The 18,300-nt window shown below is 33.0% G+C and overlaps 1 protein-coding gene across 3 annotated transcripts in view; it reads right to left on the bottom strand.

The window, feature by feature from the left end:
* Positions 1 to 18,072, bottom strand: part of LOC134542610 (uncharacterized) — a 668,259-nt gene extending 650,187 nt beyond the window's left edge. For all 3 annotated transcript variants that reach the window (XM_063386987.1, XM_063386988.1, XM_063386990.1), the window contains exon 1: positions 17,683 to 18,072. In XM_063386987.1, the coding sequence (XP_063243057.1) occupies positions 17,683 to 17,757 (75 nt within the window). In that variant the 5' untranslated portion in view covers positions 17,758 to 18,072. The remainder of the gene's footprint in view (positions 1 to 17,682) is intronic.
* Positions 18,073 to 18,300: the final 228 nt, after the last annotated feature.

Below are 18,300 nucleotides of genomic sequence, written 5' to 3'. Positions count from 1 at the left end.
TTTTGAAATAATATCTTAATCAAAATATAAAAAATAACCTAAAGCACTCAGGGAAAATGTAGCTTCATATTAGTAAAAGTATTGTTATAATTGGATCTATGGTTTCAGAGATTGCCCCTAACATTCAAACACAAAAACATAAAAAGATACTTAACCTAAAATGAAAACAGAAAAAAGGTAAAGCCATACAAACTTAAAAAGATACCTAACCTAAAAATAAAAACAGACAGAAGGTAAAAACAACAATGATAAATAATATAATTAATATATTAAAAAGTGAAAAAGTATAATTAGAAGTAAAGTAAATAACATTAAAACTAATACATGACAAATTATCGCTTACAGAATAAAAGAAACAATATAAACTTCAAACGTACATAATACAATTACAATATTATTTAGTAAGAAATAAACAAAGACAAATAAACGGTAATAAAAACAGTTTTAAGAAATTATCTTAACCACGTGTCCCTTTTTTATTTACTCCAGGCATCATGTCAGTAGGCCAATTTTTTAGTGGCCATAGAAAAAAAAAGTTTGTACATTTGGTGGCTATAGAGAAATTACACTCACAGGTTGTGTGTCTACCAGGCGTCAATCTTGCATTAAAAGCATTCCCACATTCACAGCCAATTTACACAAAGCCTTAATGAATTATACACATGGACCTTCCTCATGAATCACACCGTCCATTGGTGAAAACCTAATGAAAATCCATTCGGTAGTTCTTGAGTTTATCTCATTCAGACAGACAGACGCGGTGGGAGGACTAACTTTTAAAATATGTATTGATATCACTTTTTGTGGACACGATAACTGTCGCAATTCTTCACAAATCACTTTCAAACTGACTCACAAAATCTAGCAGTGGAAAATCTCGTTCGAGTTTGTTAATGGACAATATCTGACCAAAGAGGATTTTTTTAAAAAACAGAAAAACCGCTGTAACTCTCATGATATGGAAAATATCATATCCACTTGAAAGTAATACCAAAATATTTTGTCTTAATAAGTTTTTTATACGACCAACCATACATAACTGCAAAGGGATAAAAAAACAAGGTTGAAGTACAAACAAATCATAACTCCCTCACAGGAACAACATCGAATTTTTGCAAATTTTGTATTAATATTATAATTTGTATCTAAAACTTATGTCTGAAACAATTTTTGGTAAGATTAATCAATGCTACAGGCAATTGAAAAAACAAGGCTGGAATTTTAAATAATTCTTAATTTCCGCACCAAAACTTGAATGATTATCAATAACTTTTGTTTTAAATAAATTTAATACGACCTATCATGATTTTAAGGGGTAGAATAAATAGGTGTTGAATAACAAAAAATTCATTACTCCCTTAGTAGACCCATTATCAAATCCGTACAAATTGTTTGTAAATATTATAATTTTTATCTAAAACTTATGTTTAAAACATGTCTTGAAAATACAAACCATTATTGCAAGGGGTGGAAAAAACCCGGTGTTGGAATGAGAAAATAAATAAAACTTACCTACCCGGTACACTATAGAATCCATTTTTATTTTTATTGAACTGTTTAAATATTTAATAAAAGTGTTTTTAAAAAAAAAATTGGTCTACCCGACCAATAATGCAAGGATGCAAATAACACTGTTTGAATGTAAAATAAATATTTTTAATAGATATAGATACTATCATATTTGTTATAATTTATTTTATCGATCCTTAACGTCATCTAAAACTTTGACTGAAACAAATTTTGATGATATGAATTATTACCGAAAAAACATTGGTTGAAATTAAAAAAAAATTGAGAACTTTCTTGGTATTTAATTTCTTTTGAATTTATTTGAAACCATCTTAATAATATCTTAATCCTTGGTACAAAGTAAAAATTTATGCCTAATATGTTATTAGTGCAAGGGATGAAAAATAGTGTTTGAAGGTCAAAAAACTTAAATAATTACCTTAGTTGGCATATCGTATGAAATTCTTTCTAAGTTATTCAAAGCTGCGTTGTAAACTATTGAATACTGGATACATTGAGTTAAATATATCCGTAATATTTTCGCTGCATGGAAAATGAGCAAATTTTAATCGATCATTATGAAATATTAGAAAACTTAAGTATGTTTAGTACATTAAGTGCTTAAAATGTTCCAGAAGTTTAAAGAAGTTTCCAATTTTTTTTTTTACATGATAAATAGATACTTCGGAATCTACCTTCGCCTGTGGGCTGTGCCAAAAGAGAATTATTTTTTTTCTTTGGCAGCGACAAAAAGAAGCACGCGGGTTTCTATTCTTGCACTCGCGGCGGCGGGAGCGGCGAGACGAACGCGCGACGCCGGATACACAAACACGTCGCGCGAGACCTGCACTCGGTGAACAACTCCAGCCGGCGCGAACACCTCTTGCCTGGCTCCCGCGGACTCCTCAAAGGGAACACGTCACCGCCAGAACGAATCAGCGCAAATTTAACTCTTTTGAAACAAGAGTTAGAAAAAAATAAACTAAATGTCAGTCGTGGGGACTGTCGACAGAAGTGAAATCTTAAAATTTTGTTTTTAAATGTGTAGTACGTCAAATGTACGCATGAAAATGATTTTGGTATTATATCACTAGCATGTCGTTGACGCGAAGCCATAAGTTTTGCACCTACCAATAATAACTTTAAAACTAGAAGAAATGAAGTTTTTCCTTAAAAGAATAAAAAATTATAACTTCAATCTACAAATGATCAACATTATCCCTAATAAATCAATAACCTGACATATTTGAAGAAATTACATAGTAAATAAATAAACAAAAGAAAAACATAACCTCAACTTAACTACCTTCTAAAAAATATCCAATACTCGCAATATGTACCACACAATAACTTTAAAATTTCCTTTTAAAATAAATATAAAATTAAAAACTTGTATCTTTAAAAATAGAATAAATTAAGTTTTATCCTTGAAATATAAAAAAATGTGACCATGTCGATGACGACTTACATGAATTTACTCCCTATCCAAACATTCCTACTGAAGTTTTTACTTCAAAAATCTACCATTTACGGTTAGGCCTGTCTGTGCGTTGCTTCGACTAAGCGAATCAAGCGAAGCTCTTTTTTTTTTAAATCGATTTGACTTGGTCAGAAAATTTTCTATTCGTTTTATTTTAATCTTCGGTTGTGATGCAAAGCTTTGCGTGTGATGTGAAGTTTCAAATTTAATGCAAAGTTTTAAAACATTGTAAGTTAATGATTTTTCTCTCGAAAATAACTTTTTTGTGTTGTATATGTTTTGGTCGAATAAAGTTGTTTATATAACAAATCAAAGAGATTTCTCCGTTTGCTTCTATGAATGCTCAATATTAATTTTATGAATGGATTGTTTTAATTTTTTAATGTTATTAATAGGGCCCAATTGGTTGATCACTTAATCAGTTCAAACATTACAAACGTTTAAAGATTTTTTTATCTTCAAACTTGTATTTTATAAAATATGTTTAACACAACATTGACGAGAACAAAATTCTCAAGTCGATTCGACTTCTCGAATATTTTAAATATCCGATTTTATATTCGCTTCGCATAAATAACTAGTGCTCGCACAATCCTAGCTACGTATAACTAACAAGCACGTTCAGACCATGTCTGAGTTTGCCTAAAGAATATACTTATATTTACTTTTACCTGGAAGTGACATCAGGAAAGTCTGTACAAACTGAAATGAAGTTTGCATATGCACGTAAATGAATATATTTGCTGTTTGCGTTCTTACAGGTAAAGTAACATCGCAATTTAAAAAAAACATATTGAAGTGGTTTATTTGAGTGAACACTAAAGTAATTAAAGGATTTAAATTATTTTCACTTTATATTTGAACAAGAATAGAATTTAAAAATATTTTTAGTGGTTTAAAAATAAATCCAAACAAATTCATGCAAATATACAGGTCGCATCTTAAGAAAAAAACTTAAGATTTTTGCCTTAATTAACGTGGTTGTAATAAAGTGTAACTTTTAAAATTTTCAGCTAAAATATTTTTGCTGGGATTTAATTGATTCAAAATTAATGTTAATAGTTTTTTCTAACCTATACTACTTCAAGAAAGCTGGCAATTACGCGCTACAAGGTCAAGAAAGTTATAAAATATTTCAAGTTTATATATGTGTACTTGGATTCGTACACGATTTTAGTGTCCTAAATTAAAGCAATTGATTTAGTATCTGTTTATATACTTTAAAACACTGCTTAAAATGCCATATCGTCCATTATTGTTATTAGTATTATTTAATGACTATTTAATTAAATATATCTATAGCTCTATTTAACTGTGTATTCCTCAATTATTAAGGGACAATATACTTACTTAGGGTTATCTAATAGAGGTAAAAAATTTACGTAGGTTTTCATAACGATCAATTGCGTGACATTTTACAGCTAGGAAATAACGTTCTGTAAAAAATCTGGTGACATAATCTGCAACTAAGCATAACACTCAAAAGTAATTTCGTGCTTTAAGCCCTTTTACCATAGAAGTTTTATGAATGGAGACAGTCTAGAGGGAGTGTGAGAGCTAATTCTAAAAAACTTGAATTTCTGGCTTATGGAATTGATCACTTCTTCTTTTACAAAAAATAAAAAAACATATATTCTAATTTATTTATTACTTTTGTTTAAAACCTGCCATACAAATTAGTTCAAAACGACTACAAATCCGAAAACCGATACAAACACAATATAACACGAAAAATAAAACTACTTATGCTGAAAACGACATTAAAAAAAGGTAAAATTTATTCGTCAAGTTTATCTAAATAACCGTCTATCGATGTTTTTTAAGCATTTTTAATATTATAATAATAACAATTTAGATAATGAGCAACTCAGAGTGCAATGAGAACTAATTGAGTTAAGGACTTTGATTTGTCGAATAAAAGAGTACATACAAATATTTTTGCTCATACTGGCAAATAACGTGAGCAAAAAAAAATATTTTGCAAACATGCAATCAAAAATCTTGATGAATAACAAAATATTTTCTTGTCGAAATTAATATAGGCTAATAAATGACTTTAATTGACTTTATTTCTTAATATACTTCGTATAACGTTTCATCTTATCAGACAGAGATAATAAAGCAATTTAATTATTTTTAAGATATATATTTTTTTAATATTTAAGTATAGTTTAATAGGCACAAACATAACCTCAACAACTGTTTCCCAACCATAGTCATTTTTACAATAGAATACATACATATAGGTGTGTGTGTGTGTTATATGTGTGTGTATGCTTGTGTGTGAATTGGTCGGTGTATCAGCTTTTCTAGATGTAAGTATAGAAATCAACATAAATTATTAAACATTTGACCAAATGCATAGCCACCCCACTTTTTACTTATTAGCTTCGTTTTTATGATGAAGATATAAATTTAGAACTCATTAGCAGCTATATAATGTTATAAAATTATAATGACAATTTGATAGAAAAAAAACATTATTTTTATGATACTACTATCTGTGACCGGAACTCCACTTATAATAATTATTAATGAGTTGTTAGTTCATACATGTTCGACAAGTTTACTAACCAACCGTTAATTAAGAATACTTTTGTAGTGAGAGATTTATGGAGCGACCTATTTTCTACAGCCACACTCATGTTCAAATTTTATGTGGAAGAACAAATATCCAAAAAACAAAGGGAAAAATCTAAAGTGAATCTAAATTTTGCGTAGTAAAAAAACACTGCCTCTTTTTTTTTTCTCCAAGTCATCAGTCTGCAAACTGGTTTAAAGCAACTCTGTATTCCTGCCAAGCGCTTCAACTCTTAAATATAAGCTTAGCATAATCTATCTTTTTGTTCCTTCGAAAGTTCTAACCCTCTTTTTTACTAACATAACAAATGTAAATATAATGGTGTAATTTAGAACATTTCCAGCCAATATATTTCTTTAATTTGTCAAATATCCACACTAAATTCTGGCCTGCAATATGTGTTATTATATTTCAACAAAAGTATGTCTTAAACTTATCGGTAAAACCGCGTTTTTGATACTTCTTGTTAGCTCTAAATAATAATTATGAAATATGACAAAATTTTTTTTGTTCATTTGAAACTACATAAACTGGTTTTAATTAATTTTAGATTGTAAATAATGATAAAAGTTATAATAACAAATACATTTATCATTTTAAAAGCTCACTTTAGATGCTGCATTTGGAACTTCACTGATGTTACTTAAGAACTGAATAAATATCAATCAATTTTACGTTTAACTGAGACCAGAGCAACACAAACAACCCGCGACTTCCGGCCTCCATATCCTTGGAAACTACTGCACAAAAAAAAAACATTAGTCCAACGAATGATTATGCAGATTTGACCACGGCTTGGAGTGGGACGAAGGAACAGATCCAAATCATTAAAGTTAAAAACAAACTTTGAAGATTTACTAATGCGGAATCAGCAAGGCAGAATTTACGCGCCAGGTCCGAACAAAAGAAATTGCTTAGCCGTTACCAGTTGAGCCATATAAAGTCATTAAATAAAACTTTAAAATAATCCATTCATAATAATAATATTGAGCATTCCTGAAATCAAACGAAGCACCTTTTTGACGTCACAACGTCTAATAAATCGATGAACGCCGGCTGCACGCACGAAAAAGTGTCCCGTTACGCACATTGTTCCGTTACGCTATGTCCCGTTGCGCTCATTGTTCCGTTACGCTCATTGTTCCGTTACGCTGTGTCCCGTTACGCTTATTATACGCTTGCGCCGCACCGACAGAAGTTAAAACTTAAAACTTTGTTTATAAATGTGTAATATGAAATAATTTCTACGTCAAATGTACGTAAGAAAATGAATCTGATTACTAGTATAAGTTCAAGTATTTATTCTTTTATTATTAAAAAAAGTATCATCTGTCGGCGAGTGCAGTAATAATAGGTTATGTTACAATTGACTAAAAAAATATGGTGATTCATAATTGATGATAGATATTTGATTAAAGATTATTTATATGAAAACTTGTTCATAATTATATTTAAACTTTATAGCTAAACGCCAGTTTTTAAAATTAATTACAAATCATCTACACGTGAACTGTTTCGTCGACTGTTTATAAAGTGAAGTGAAAAGTTAATGTGGTTTTCATTTTATTACAACAACGATTTCGGCAATAAAGCTTAATTATTCTTGCATTTTAAAAATCTGATTACTAGTATAATTTCAAGTATTTATTCTTTTATTATTAAAAAAATGATTCAATTTTATTCATAAAAGTATGCAATCATTTCATCAATGTTTTGTTATGACGTTGTCACGTTAAACTATCGTCTTTAACCGACTTTACAGAAAACCAATTTTTTTTATCTATTAAATAACCAACTTTATTGAAGCAAAACATAAATAATACAAAAAAAATTAATTACATGACAAAAATCTTTAACTTCCAATGTTTTAAAGCTTTGCAACCAATTTGAAGCTTTACATCAGACGCAAAGCTTTTCATCACAACCGAAGCTTCAAATAAAACGAATAGAAAATTACCTGACGAAGTCAAATCTATTTTAGAAAAGAGCATCGCTTGATTCGCTTATTGAATCTATGCACAGGTCTGCAGGTCTGCATGTCTACAATTTCTGCTGTGCCTGGCGCAACCTGCAGCTGATGCGGAAATGGCACTCACAGTGTGAGTAGAGCCTGCATAAATTTAAAATGCGTGCAACTGTTCGTGCTTTCAGTTTTCGTCCGAGCTGCAAGAAGATTTTTTTTAATAAAATAACCTGAATTAAAAATTTAGCCATAAACATTTCCTGTTAAAAATTAATCAAAATAATTTTTACACATAAAATTGATCGTGTAAATTTTACTGTACTACAAGAACAAGAAAATAAACATATTTTATTCTTCAGTGAGCAGAGTCTGAATGATCTCTGTTGCAATCGATCCATATGGCTGTGTGTCCATCAACTACCTCTTCCTTGACATGCTTCTTCTTCACGACAGATTGAATCATTCACATCATTTACAGAATATTTTATGTCATGCGAATGCTCTTCAGTAAGTCTGGTCTTGAAATATCTCAGGTTTGCCATAAGTACATTCCAGGCACAAATTATGCTTCACAGGAGAGCCCCAGGTGCAGTCGTGGTCGCAGAAGTCGTCACCCATGTCTCACCGAGGCAGTCGACGCCGAAGAAGATGTCCAGCGAACCAGTTGGAACTGGCATCGATGATACAGAACCCAGGGTCGACGAGGTTGTCCGTGCAGCATTAATGACTTTGCTTACGAAAATGCTATATGCCTTAACCGGAAATGTATTTGTGTATTTTTAAACAATTAGTTTGTAAAACTTGAATTTTTTGTGTTTTTATTTTCACAGTTTTAAGGTACCTGCATTTTAACCTGGTAAAAAATTTGAAATGTGTTGTTTTAACTCACGTACTATACCAGCAACTGTGGGTGAGATCTACGTAGCTGACAGGTCCCTCAGTCCACTAGTTTGTTACATAAGTTCGATAGAGTTCTTGAGAACTCGATTGTATCCTTTAACGTCGACCTTGATGGATGGCCTACCATCGATAGAGCAGACCTCGATGGCAGAGACGTCGACGGCGTCGGAGATCCCGATACCAGCTGCGGAGGAGACCACGACAAGTGCTGTACCCATCGGCTGAAGTTTCGCCAGCAACTTTGGAGACTTCAACGAACGGAGGACGTTTTATCGCAGCAGTGCAAATACTACGAAGCATTATTCACCACAACTTCAAGTGCTCGTCGGCAAGAAAGAAGTGGATGTCGAAATAATGTACAAAGAATACTGTTTCAGAGCAGGAAATGTATTAAATTAATTTCATGAATGGAAACCTTAAAACAGCATTATGTAATCTGTACTGGTTCAGTTAAGTGCAAGCAAGAACCTGTTTGCAAATTCTAGGGTAAACCTTTGTGCTAGCTCAGCATGCTAGACATCATAAAAACTGGAACTGCCCACTAAACACGCCGTTACATTCGTCACAGTACGAAAAGTGTGGTGTTTTGTAATGACGCTCTGGATCTTTGGCGATCCATTCCAAACTTTGTGAAGGTAGAAACTGTTTTTGTATTTGTAGTGTAGAATTTATGTAATAAATTTCTTGTTTGTAAAATAACTTTTGGTGTTTTTTTTCTTGAACCTGTTATTTTATAATATTTTTACTTAAAATTAACATTATTTCATTAATAAAGGATCGAACTGAAGTGATTGAATCAGCCAGTAAATGAATAAATTGTGGTGGCTATAACGAAAAATTGCAATGCTAGAGAGTGGGGTGTTTGATAGTGGAAAGTTCTAGAATTCAAAATGACAAAAAAAAATGGTCTATCCAAAATAGCGCCCAGGGTCGTCAAAGTCAAAGGTCAAGGTCAAGGTTATCCAAGATGGACACCGTGACTTCAGAATTCAAGATGGCGGTCGGCACCACAGTCTAGAAGCCTAGCGATGGAACCCATTTTATATACTACTATAGAATTATCTCAATACTATTTTTTTAAATGTAAGGTTATTTTTTATAAACGAAATGTCATTATTTGTTTAGGTATGTGAAATATTCTTGAAAATTACGACTAGAGAATTTAAACACATTTTTAAGTTCACATGCAGAAGGTATCTGGTAGTGGCAAACATTCATGATGTCAGAAACATGCATCCATTTATTATTACAATTGGATGTACTCAAATATATTATGAAAAAGTATTACAATCTGCATATAACTGCAATCAAACTCTGGATTTACTGCGTTTTTTTCAGTTTAGGATACGTTTCTTGAGTATAAAATATTTTCAGTATTTTTAAAGAAATAACATAATTTTGGGAATTTTTTTATTTATTCGTACTAAAATATATCTGAAAACTTACGCAAAGTACTTACATATAAATAGCAGTGAGTCAAAGTGCTTGCTAGAGCGTGTAATGAGAAACAGAAATTGTGTTACGAAAAGAGGACATCCTGAGTTTGACCTAAATTACTTTCTTTTTTTTTCTTTTATGAAGGGCCTACGAAATTACTTGCAGAATTGAAAAACAAAAAAAAAATTAAATTTTTGTATCTTATATTAAAAAAAAATTACAGGAAGAAAAAAAAGAAAGCATCTCTGCTGCTATGTTCTAATGTTTCTTTAAAAGCAAACAATAAAACAAAATGTCAAACATCAAATTTGTATACATTAAAAACCTGTAATTTGCAATATTCTTTACATTTTAAGCTTTAATAGTTTCAAAAAATGTTATTGATAAAATACCTATATGGTCACAAAAATGTTTCATATGTCAACAAATAGGCGAAAATAATGTTTTTTTTTGTAATTTTAGAGAAATTATGCACTTCAAATCGCGGTTCCTCTAAACAAGTAAATATTATTTTCAAATAATAGATAATTAACTAATATGTTATAAAACTGTTTGCAAATTCCTTAAATCAATGAAGGTAAGGTTTTTCTTCGCAAAACCATAACTTCGTGTTTTAATTTTTACAAAACGTATTAAAATGAAGTTATAAAGTGTAATATTAAAAAAACAAAGAGCAGAAAATCTTGCTAAAATGAACCTTTACACACGAAGAAAATTAATGATGATGAAAATAATGCTAGTAGAAGTTTCTAAATGGATAACAAAGTTTAAAATTTATTATGTACTAATGGCATGTGAATAAAAATCAAATAAAAATTAATATTTAAAAAAATGTTTACGTTTTTAATAAGATGTTAAAAATTTATTTCTCTCATAAACTCTTAAAAATGAATAATGAAAGTCAGAATTTGTATCGTATTTTATAAATTTTTTAGCGTCCAGCCATTAAATTTACTAGCTATGACATCTAAGGGATACAAATTCCAGTTTATGTTTACGGGTGGGCAGGCGAAGTTAAGAGTTTGCAAGGTGTGAGAAATTTGGTACTGCAGCGAATCTAACACGAGGCTCATTGGTTGGAAGCGAGTGATCTGATAACTCAAACAACCCTAGTATGATTAGAATGATCTGTTCAATTCATGAAAGAATAATAAAACCATTCTGTCAGACACTTATTTTCGAGCAGCTAAGGGTTACACGATTTCAATTACGCAGTATGCTAATATCTGTGTGAAAGTTTCTGGACTCGAATTTCAGTCAAAAAAGGAATGGGTCTATTTAATTATTTAGCAGTCCACCTAAGCCTTTGAAAATTGTATTTTATGGTATCAACATTTGTCTAGATGCAGAAATAGCAATGGGCAGTAGCCCTAATTTATATCCGTAAGTATAAATACTGAAGTAATCATTTAAAATTTAAACGTCTTAAAGAACTAATAATATTTTTGTTAAGTTTCAATTCATCGAGCGTATAAATTATTTTATACACCTACAAAAAATTACTGCATTAAAAAATTATAATATTTTTGGTTGTTTTCAACTACTTATTATTTGCATCGTAAAATCGCTAACCAGCACTTACCAGTTTTTCAATAATTTAAGTAGTCAGAGATATTTAGCGTGTTTGGTCACATTTTTGGTTCAAATAAATTTCAACATAAAGTTCGGAATTTGAAATCTTGAAAAGAACAAATAATATTTGTAAGGATTTATCAAAGTATATTTTTTTTTTCTTAATTTTTAGAACATACGTAACGTTTTCTCCTAGAAAAGTATTAAAAATAAAAAGTTCGGAAAAGTACCTGTATTTCATTTTTGGTTTGTTTCTTTTTGGCTTTCTTGTGCCCACGTATGTATTTTAATAAATTGAAAACAATCTTCACCTATTTCATAAATAGTTTTGTCTATGAAAAGTAAGAATGCTCTGCTGTGATACTTTTTGCATAGGTAGAAAATCAATGGCCTGAAAAAGCATTTCAGCTATCTCTACAAGTTGCTACTCGTAAAGGAATATGAAGAATCAGTGGTTTGAACATGGAAGGAAATAAGCGTCCGTGGCTGTGGGATTTATTTAACATCGACCTGTGTTTCCTCCTAATTAAGTAATTTGTTTCGTTCAACCATCTGTTGAGTTTCAGTGTGATTTCACAAGAGCATTTTCCTGCCTTCACAAGAACATTTTCCTGTATTCACAAGAGCATTTTCCTGCCTTCACAAGAGCATTTTCCTGCCTTCACAGCAGCATTATCCTGCCTTCACAAGAGCATTTTCCTGCCTTCACAAGAGCATTTTCCTGCCTTCACAAGAGCATTTTCCTGCCTTCACGAGAGCATTTTCCTGCCTTCACAAGAGCATTTTCCTGCCTTCACAAGAGCATTTTCCTGCCTTCACCAGAGCATTTTCTTGCCTTCACAGGAGAATTATCCTGTTTTCACAAGAGCATTTTCCTGCCTTCACAGGAGCATTATCCTGCCTTCACAAGAGCATTTACCTGCCTTCACGAGAGCATTTTCCTGCCTTCACAAGAGCATTTTCCTGCCTTCACAAGAGCATTTTCCTGCCTTCACCAGAGCATTTTCTTGCCTTCACAGGAGCATTATCCTGTCTTCACAAGAGCATTTTCTTGCCTTCACAAGAGCATTTTCCTGCCTTCACAAGAGCATTATCCTGCCTTCACAAGAGCATTTTCTTGCCTTCACAGGAGCATTCTCCTGCCTTCACAAGAGCATTTTCCTGCCTTCACAAGAGCATTTTCTTGCCTTCACAGGAGCATTACCCTGCCTTCACAAGAGCATTTTCTTGCCTTCACAAGAGCATTTTCCTGCCTTCACAAGAGCACTTTCCTGCCTTCATAAGAGAATTTTCTTGCCTTCACCAGAGCATTTTCTTGCCTTCACAGGAGAATTATCCTGTCTTCACAAGAGCATTTTCCTGCCTTCACAGGAGCATTATCCTGCCTTCACAAGAGCATTTACCTGCCTTCACGAGAGCATTTTCCTGCCTTCACAAGAGCATTTTCCTGCCTTCACAAGAGCATTTTCCTGCCTTCACCAGAGCATTTTCTTGCCTTCACAGGAGCATTATCCTGTCTTCACAAGAGCATTTTCTTGCCTTCACAAGAGCATTTTCCTGCCTTCACAAGAGCATTTTCCTGCCTTCACAAGAGCATTTTCCTGCCTTCACAAGAGCATTTTCCTGCCTTCACCAGAGCATTTTCTTGCCTTCACAGGAGCATTATCCTGTCTTCACAAGAGCATTTTCTTGCCTTCACAAGAGCATTTTCCTGCCTTCACAAGAGCATTATCCTGCCTTCACAAGAGCATTTTCTTGCCTTCACAGGAGCATTCTCCTGCCTTCACAAGAGCATTTTCCTGCCTTCACAAGAGCATTTTCTTGCCTTCACAGGAGCATTACCCTGCCTTCACAAGAGCATTTTCTTGCCTTCACAAGAGCATTTTCCTGCCTTCACAAGAGCACTTTCCTGCCTTCATAAGAGAATTTTCTTGCCTTCACCAGAGCATTTTCTTGCCTTCACAGGAGAATTATCCTGTCTTCACAAGAGCATTTTCCTGCCTTCACAGGAGCATTATCCTGCCTTCACAGTAGCAATAGGTCTCACGCGACTGGCGTCCCTAGACCCAGTGCAAGTGCTAACGTCATGGCGGTCCAGTCGCCTCACACCGAAGGTAAGTCAGGTGGTCTTAGCGGCGGGGTCCAACAAGGACTGTCCGCAGCTGAGAAACGTGTCGCTTTCCGTTGTATTGAGCGGGAAGGCCACAGTTTACAGGGACGAGAGCCACATCCGAAACAGAAACCTCGAACATACCTACTTTGCTCATCACCATACTCGCCACTCAACAGAGCCACAAACACTTTAAATTCGGTTGTCAACACAATTTAAGACACATAGGATTTTGTTGCTTTTCACAGTAATTAATGTCGTGTCAAAATTAATGAGTGGTTTGTTTTACATAATGTATTACTTTGCGTCAAGTTTTATCAATCTCGCTTTCATCTTCACACAATATATTATAAAAAATTATCTCACAAAAAATAATTCATTATACTAACGCAGCTTAAAATATAATTTATTTGATTGTTTTAAGTTAAAATAACATGTAACTAAAAATACAATTTTTAATATTAATGAAATATTTTAAAAATTATAACTACGACAAAAACATTAATATTTTATAAGTTAGTAAAACAAAAGTATCAGCTTCACTAATTTACCAAAACGTTAATATAAATATATTTATAAACTTACGTACTTTAATGATTGTATACAAAAACTGCTTCTACCTAACGCTACCGTATATCTGACATACATAGAGACAATCAAAGCAAGATTTATTAAACTTATTAGTATATATATCCCCTGAAAAAGTTTTAATTTTGTAGCTCATGGAACAAAAATTAATTAATTGAACTAGTTTGCGATGAGAGCTCAAAAAATAGTCACATTCAAACCACGGTTATAGATCACCAGCCAGAGACAAAGTATTCAGACTCCAATATCGTATAATTACCAGCCGAGTCGTATCTATAATGGCGCACAGACATCCTTCGACAGAGCACGTCCAACAGAGTGCTCAAAACACACCGAGCACTTCTTTACACAAACACGAGAGCATGTATCCAGCCCCAATGACCGTGGCATCACGTCAGACATAGGAACGCTACCAGTTGATTATGACCAACTATATTTCATAAGATGCGGTGTTATTTAAAATGAACTTTATTTAAGTTACATAAGTAACCTAAATGAAATTTTATTTTATAATTTTTCATTACAATAGTGTTCTAAATAATATTGTAATATTTTATTGTTTAACTAATAACTCTTTTTTTTGTACTGAGTTGGAAAACAATACATTCTGATCCAGCCTAATAATAATTATTTTCACTTTGAAATAAAAAAAATTTAAAATTTTTTATTGCATAATAATTTGTGCTTATGCGGTAACCCATTCATACTGCAATGCTTAAAACGACTCATAAGAACGTGAGTGCAAGGCAGTGGCTTATTTCCAAAGTATTTGCGGGACGATTACCATCGCGAAGGCAAGCTCGGTGCCTTTTAAATGCTTTGGGTTTTTTAAGGTCATTCGGTCATTAAGGGTTGGACTTAATGCCAAGGGGCCGCCAAGATCACATTTGGATTCAGAAGCAGTACTACACAGCCTTGATGCTCATCAACTGAGCATTTGTTTTGAATCTAACCATTCGTTCTGAGATTGTGTGTTAAAGATTTGAACACGACTGTTTTACTCGCAATGATACATTGTGTTTCATTTTCAACAGTAGGTATTCATTTCGTGTCTAAGTTACCATGAGTAATTTTTGAAAGATTTTGTACAAAAAAATTACCTACATATATATTGTCCTCTCATAAAATGAGAATATTTAAGAACTGTCCTTGAAATAAAAACTATATGATAATTCCTTGATTACAATATGTATCAAGTAACATGTCTATCTAATACATCAAGCTAACATGACAATTCATTATTTATATATTGAGAAATTAAATTTAAACATGGAGAAAAAAAATCTTAGAATGTAATAGGGTATTAATTCTAATTCAGACATTACAAATTATATAATTTTTCTGACACAAACATTGTGTTACCAAATAAAACTATGCAATCTAATAATTAATTGTTGCGAATGATATATTTCTTACCTTTTAGAAGTATCATTGCTGCAAATGATAAATGCCTTAAATTATTTTGAATTAAACTAGTATAAAATTGTTCAAGAGTGTAACATTAAATATTAGTATCTCACCCTTTAAAACCAAATAATTTTATATTGTAATTTTATGCTCTACATTTGACGTATTTGAAGCATAACCATGCATAACTATGGATCACAAAGTATTTGATATTTTTCTTCTCATATTTAACTAAGAATTTGTTTCTATGTTAGTAGCCTATTTCTTAGCGTATATGAGGAAAGGAATGCAAATTAGAAGCTGCAAAAATTAAAATTAACTTTTATAGCGTTCGAATATAATGTTAATTAAAAGATAAAATAACAATGTTTAAAAAATTGTTTTCAATAGTTCAGTAGTTAAGGAAAACCATATTTTAAATAGTTTGTTTTATTAGATCCGTAAGTCTTCGGTGTTAGAATCAAAAAATTTACTTCGCGTAGTTTCATTCTCCTACGTCTGTGAATATTTTAAGAAGCAAACGTGTACTTATATTGGAATTAGCCATGCAGCTTATTATTTGAATGAGACATAGGTGATTATTAAAAACTAATAATCGGTTTCGTTTAAAATTGTTCCCGATTATCTTTTCGCCAATCATTTCTTAAAGCAATAAATATGTTTTAATATCAACACACTTTTTAAAGGGTGAAAACTTTATTTGTAATGCTAGAGTCACCTCTAAAATGTTTTTTTTTTTTTTTTTTTTTCGTGTGTAAATACTTTCAAATTATTAATTATGAAACTATACTTTTTATGACAATAAATTACATCTTTAAAAAATTAAATTCTCCTGGATATAAATATTTATAAACACTTCAAACTTTTTAATAAAAATTGTATGCTGCAACGTTATTGAAACCACATATAAATATCTATAGCCACACAGGCATATTAGACCGCTGAGAAAATTGTAATTGTAGATCTTCATTTCCTGTGTTAGTTATCGTGAAAATTTATTGTATGGTTACTGTCATTAAAATCATATGTTAATCACAATGTATGAGAACTCCAATCTTACTAAGCTTTCTAAACAATAAATAATCTAAAACAAATTCTGGTTGCTTTATGTAGTGAAAACCAAATTCTCGTTTCATTTAACGATTGGTATAAACGTTGGTAAAATCGTAAATAGCCAGTAAAACTTAAATTACATTTTCTCTAAGTGTTCCAGTTTAAGCTCCGATATGATAAACTTAAAACTTTAAGTTATACATTATGCTTATTATGCCGGAGGTCTTCACGTTTAGGCCTGTTCACAGACCAGATTCTTGCAGACAAGACAGTTAATATGATTCTTGCAATGGGCAAGATTGATTTGATACATTTTTAGGGACAAACGACATTGCTGTTTTTCAACGTTATGTCGCTGTTAAGTTTTCACTTTATTCGTCTTGCCATGATATTTTTTTTTTCTGAATTATTCCTTCCACGAGTTTTTCTGTGCAGTCTATGCATTCACACATTTGACATCGGGAGATTTTGTCTTGTTTTTTTCTGTGTATTTTTGTATTCATATTTATTGTGCATACTTGTGGTTTGTCTATGACATACAGTGAAATTCCCCTTTATTAATTTTACTAAGTCAGCTAGAGCTAAAATTTTATTTTACTTATAACCGTTTCAAGTAACAACTAACATAATAGTGTTGTGTGTTCTGATAAAATGTTCGTCCACTAATATTAATTATTTAATACTATTAAACACATCAGGAGTTATATTAACGATTAAAAAATTAATTAATTAATATGTCGATAATATCTGGACATGAGTTATGTTATTCGTGGACATGCGCAATGAAAATGTGAGTTTGGCAGGTGATCGTGAACTCGTCATTCATACCACTCGCACGTAAGGCAAAATGGACCGTATGACGTGGAAATTAATTCTGAAAACACTTGTATGTTTCGAAGAGGTGGGTGAAAATTCTCTCGTGTGTGTGGGAAAAAATAAAAATATTTTTTTTTTTCATTCCGAGAGTTTGACGGAATCTTGGAACGAGGCGACGGGGGTGCAGTTTCCAGGCGAACACGTGATGACCGCTGGGACCTTGGAGGGCGGAGGGGGGAGGGAGAGGCGACCCTGACCTCACTCACCATGGTGTAGACGGCGCTGGCGTAGCTGCCCTTGCGCACGGAGCGCCAGCAGCAGCACGACTGGAGGATGGCCATGCTTGGCAGAGGAGCTCTAGGCACGCTCTAAGCTACGCTTCCTCCGCGTCGCGCCTTTCCGACCCGGCGACGAAACCCTCCCTCAGCACCATGCTTCCCGAACAGTTGCCGCCATGGGGGTCCAACAACACATATATATTTGCACTTGCTTCCGAACGCAACTGCACGCACGTCAAAGATGCCGGACCTGGAATAGTTATTATTCGTTTTCATCGCCCATGTCACGTGTGTTTTGTCTCGGCGAGTCCTCGAGGGGGGACAGAGTCTCGCTGCTGCCGCGGCCGAGGGCGTATCTGCGCTTCCCGCCGGCCGACTGAAGAGATTCCCGCTCTGGCACGCGCCCTACGTCTGTCCCCCCTCCACACCACCACAAGGGAGACCAGAACTCGGCGACGCCATGCGCATGCGCAAGGGTGCTTCGCTTCGCCGCGCCACCCCCCTGTTCAAAGAGACGGCGCCCGGAGGGGAATAGAGGAACAGAATAAAACTTTTTTTTGAACTGTTCCTTCTCGCTGACGTGACCGCCGTAAACGGAAGGGTTTT

Source organism: Bacillus rossius (genome assembly GCF_032445375.1).
Source record: "Bacillus rossius redtenbacheri isolate Brsri chromosome 9 unlocalized genomic scaffold, Brsri_v3 Brsri_v3_scf9_1, whole genome shotgun sequence".
NCBI lineage: Eukaryota > Metazoa > Arthropoda > Insecta > Phasmatodea > Bacillidae > Bacillus > Bacillus rossius.
Note: the sequence above shows the minus strand (reverse complement) of the source record. Positions and strands in the feature narration are given on the sequence as shown.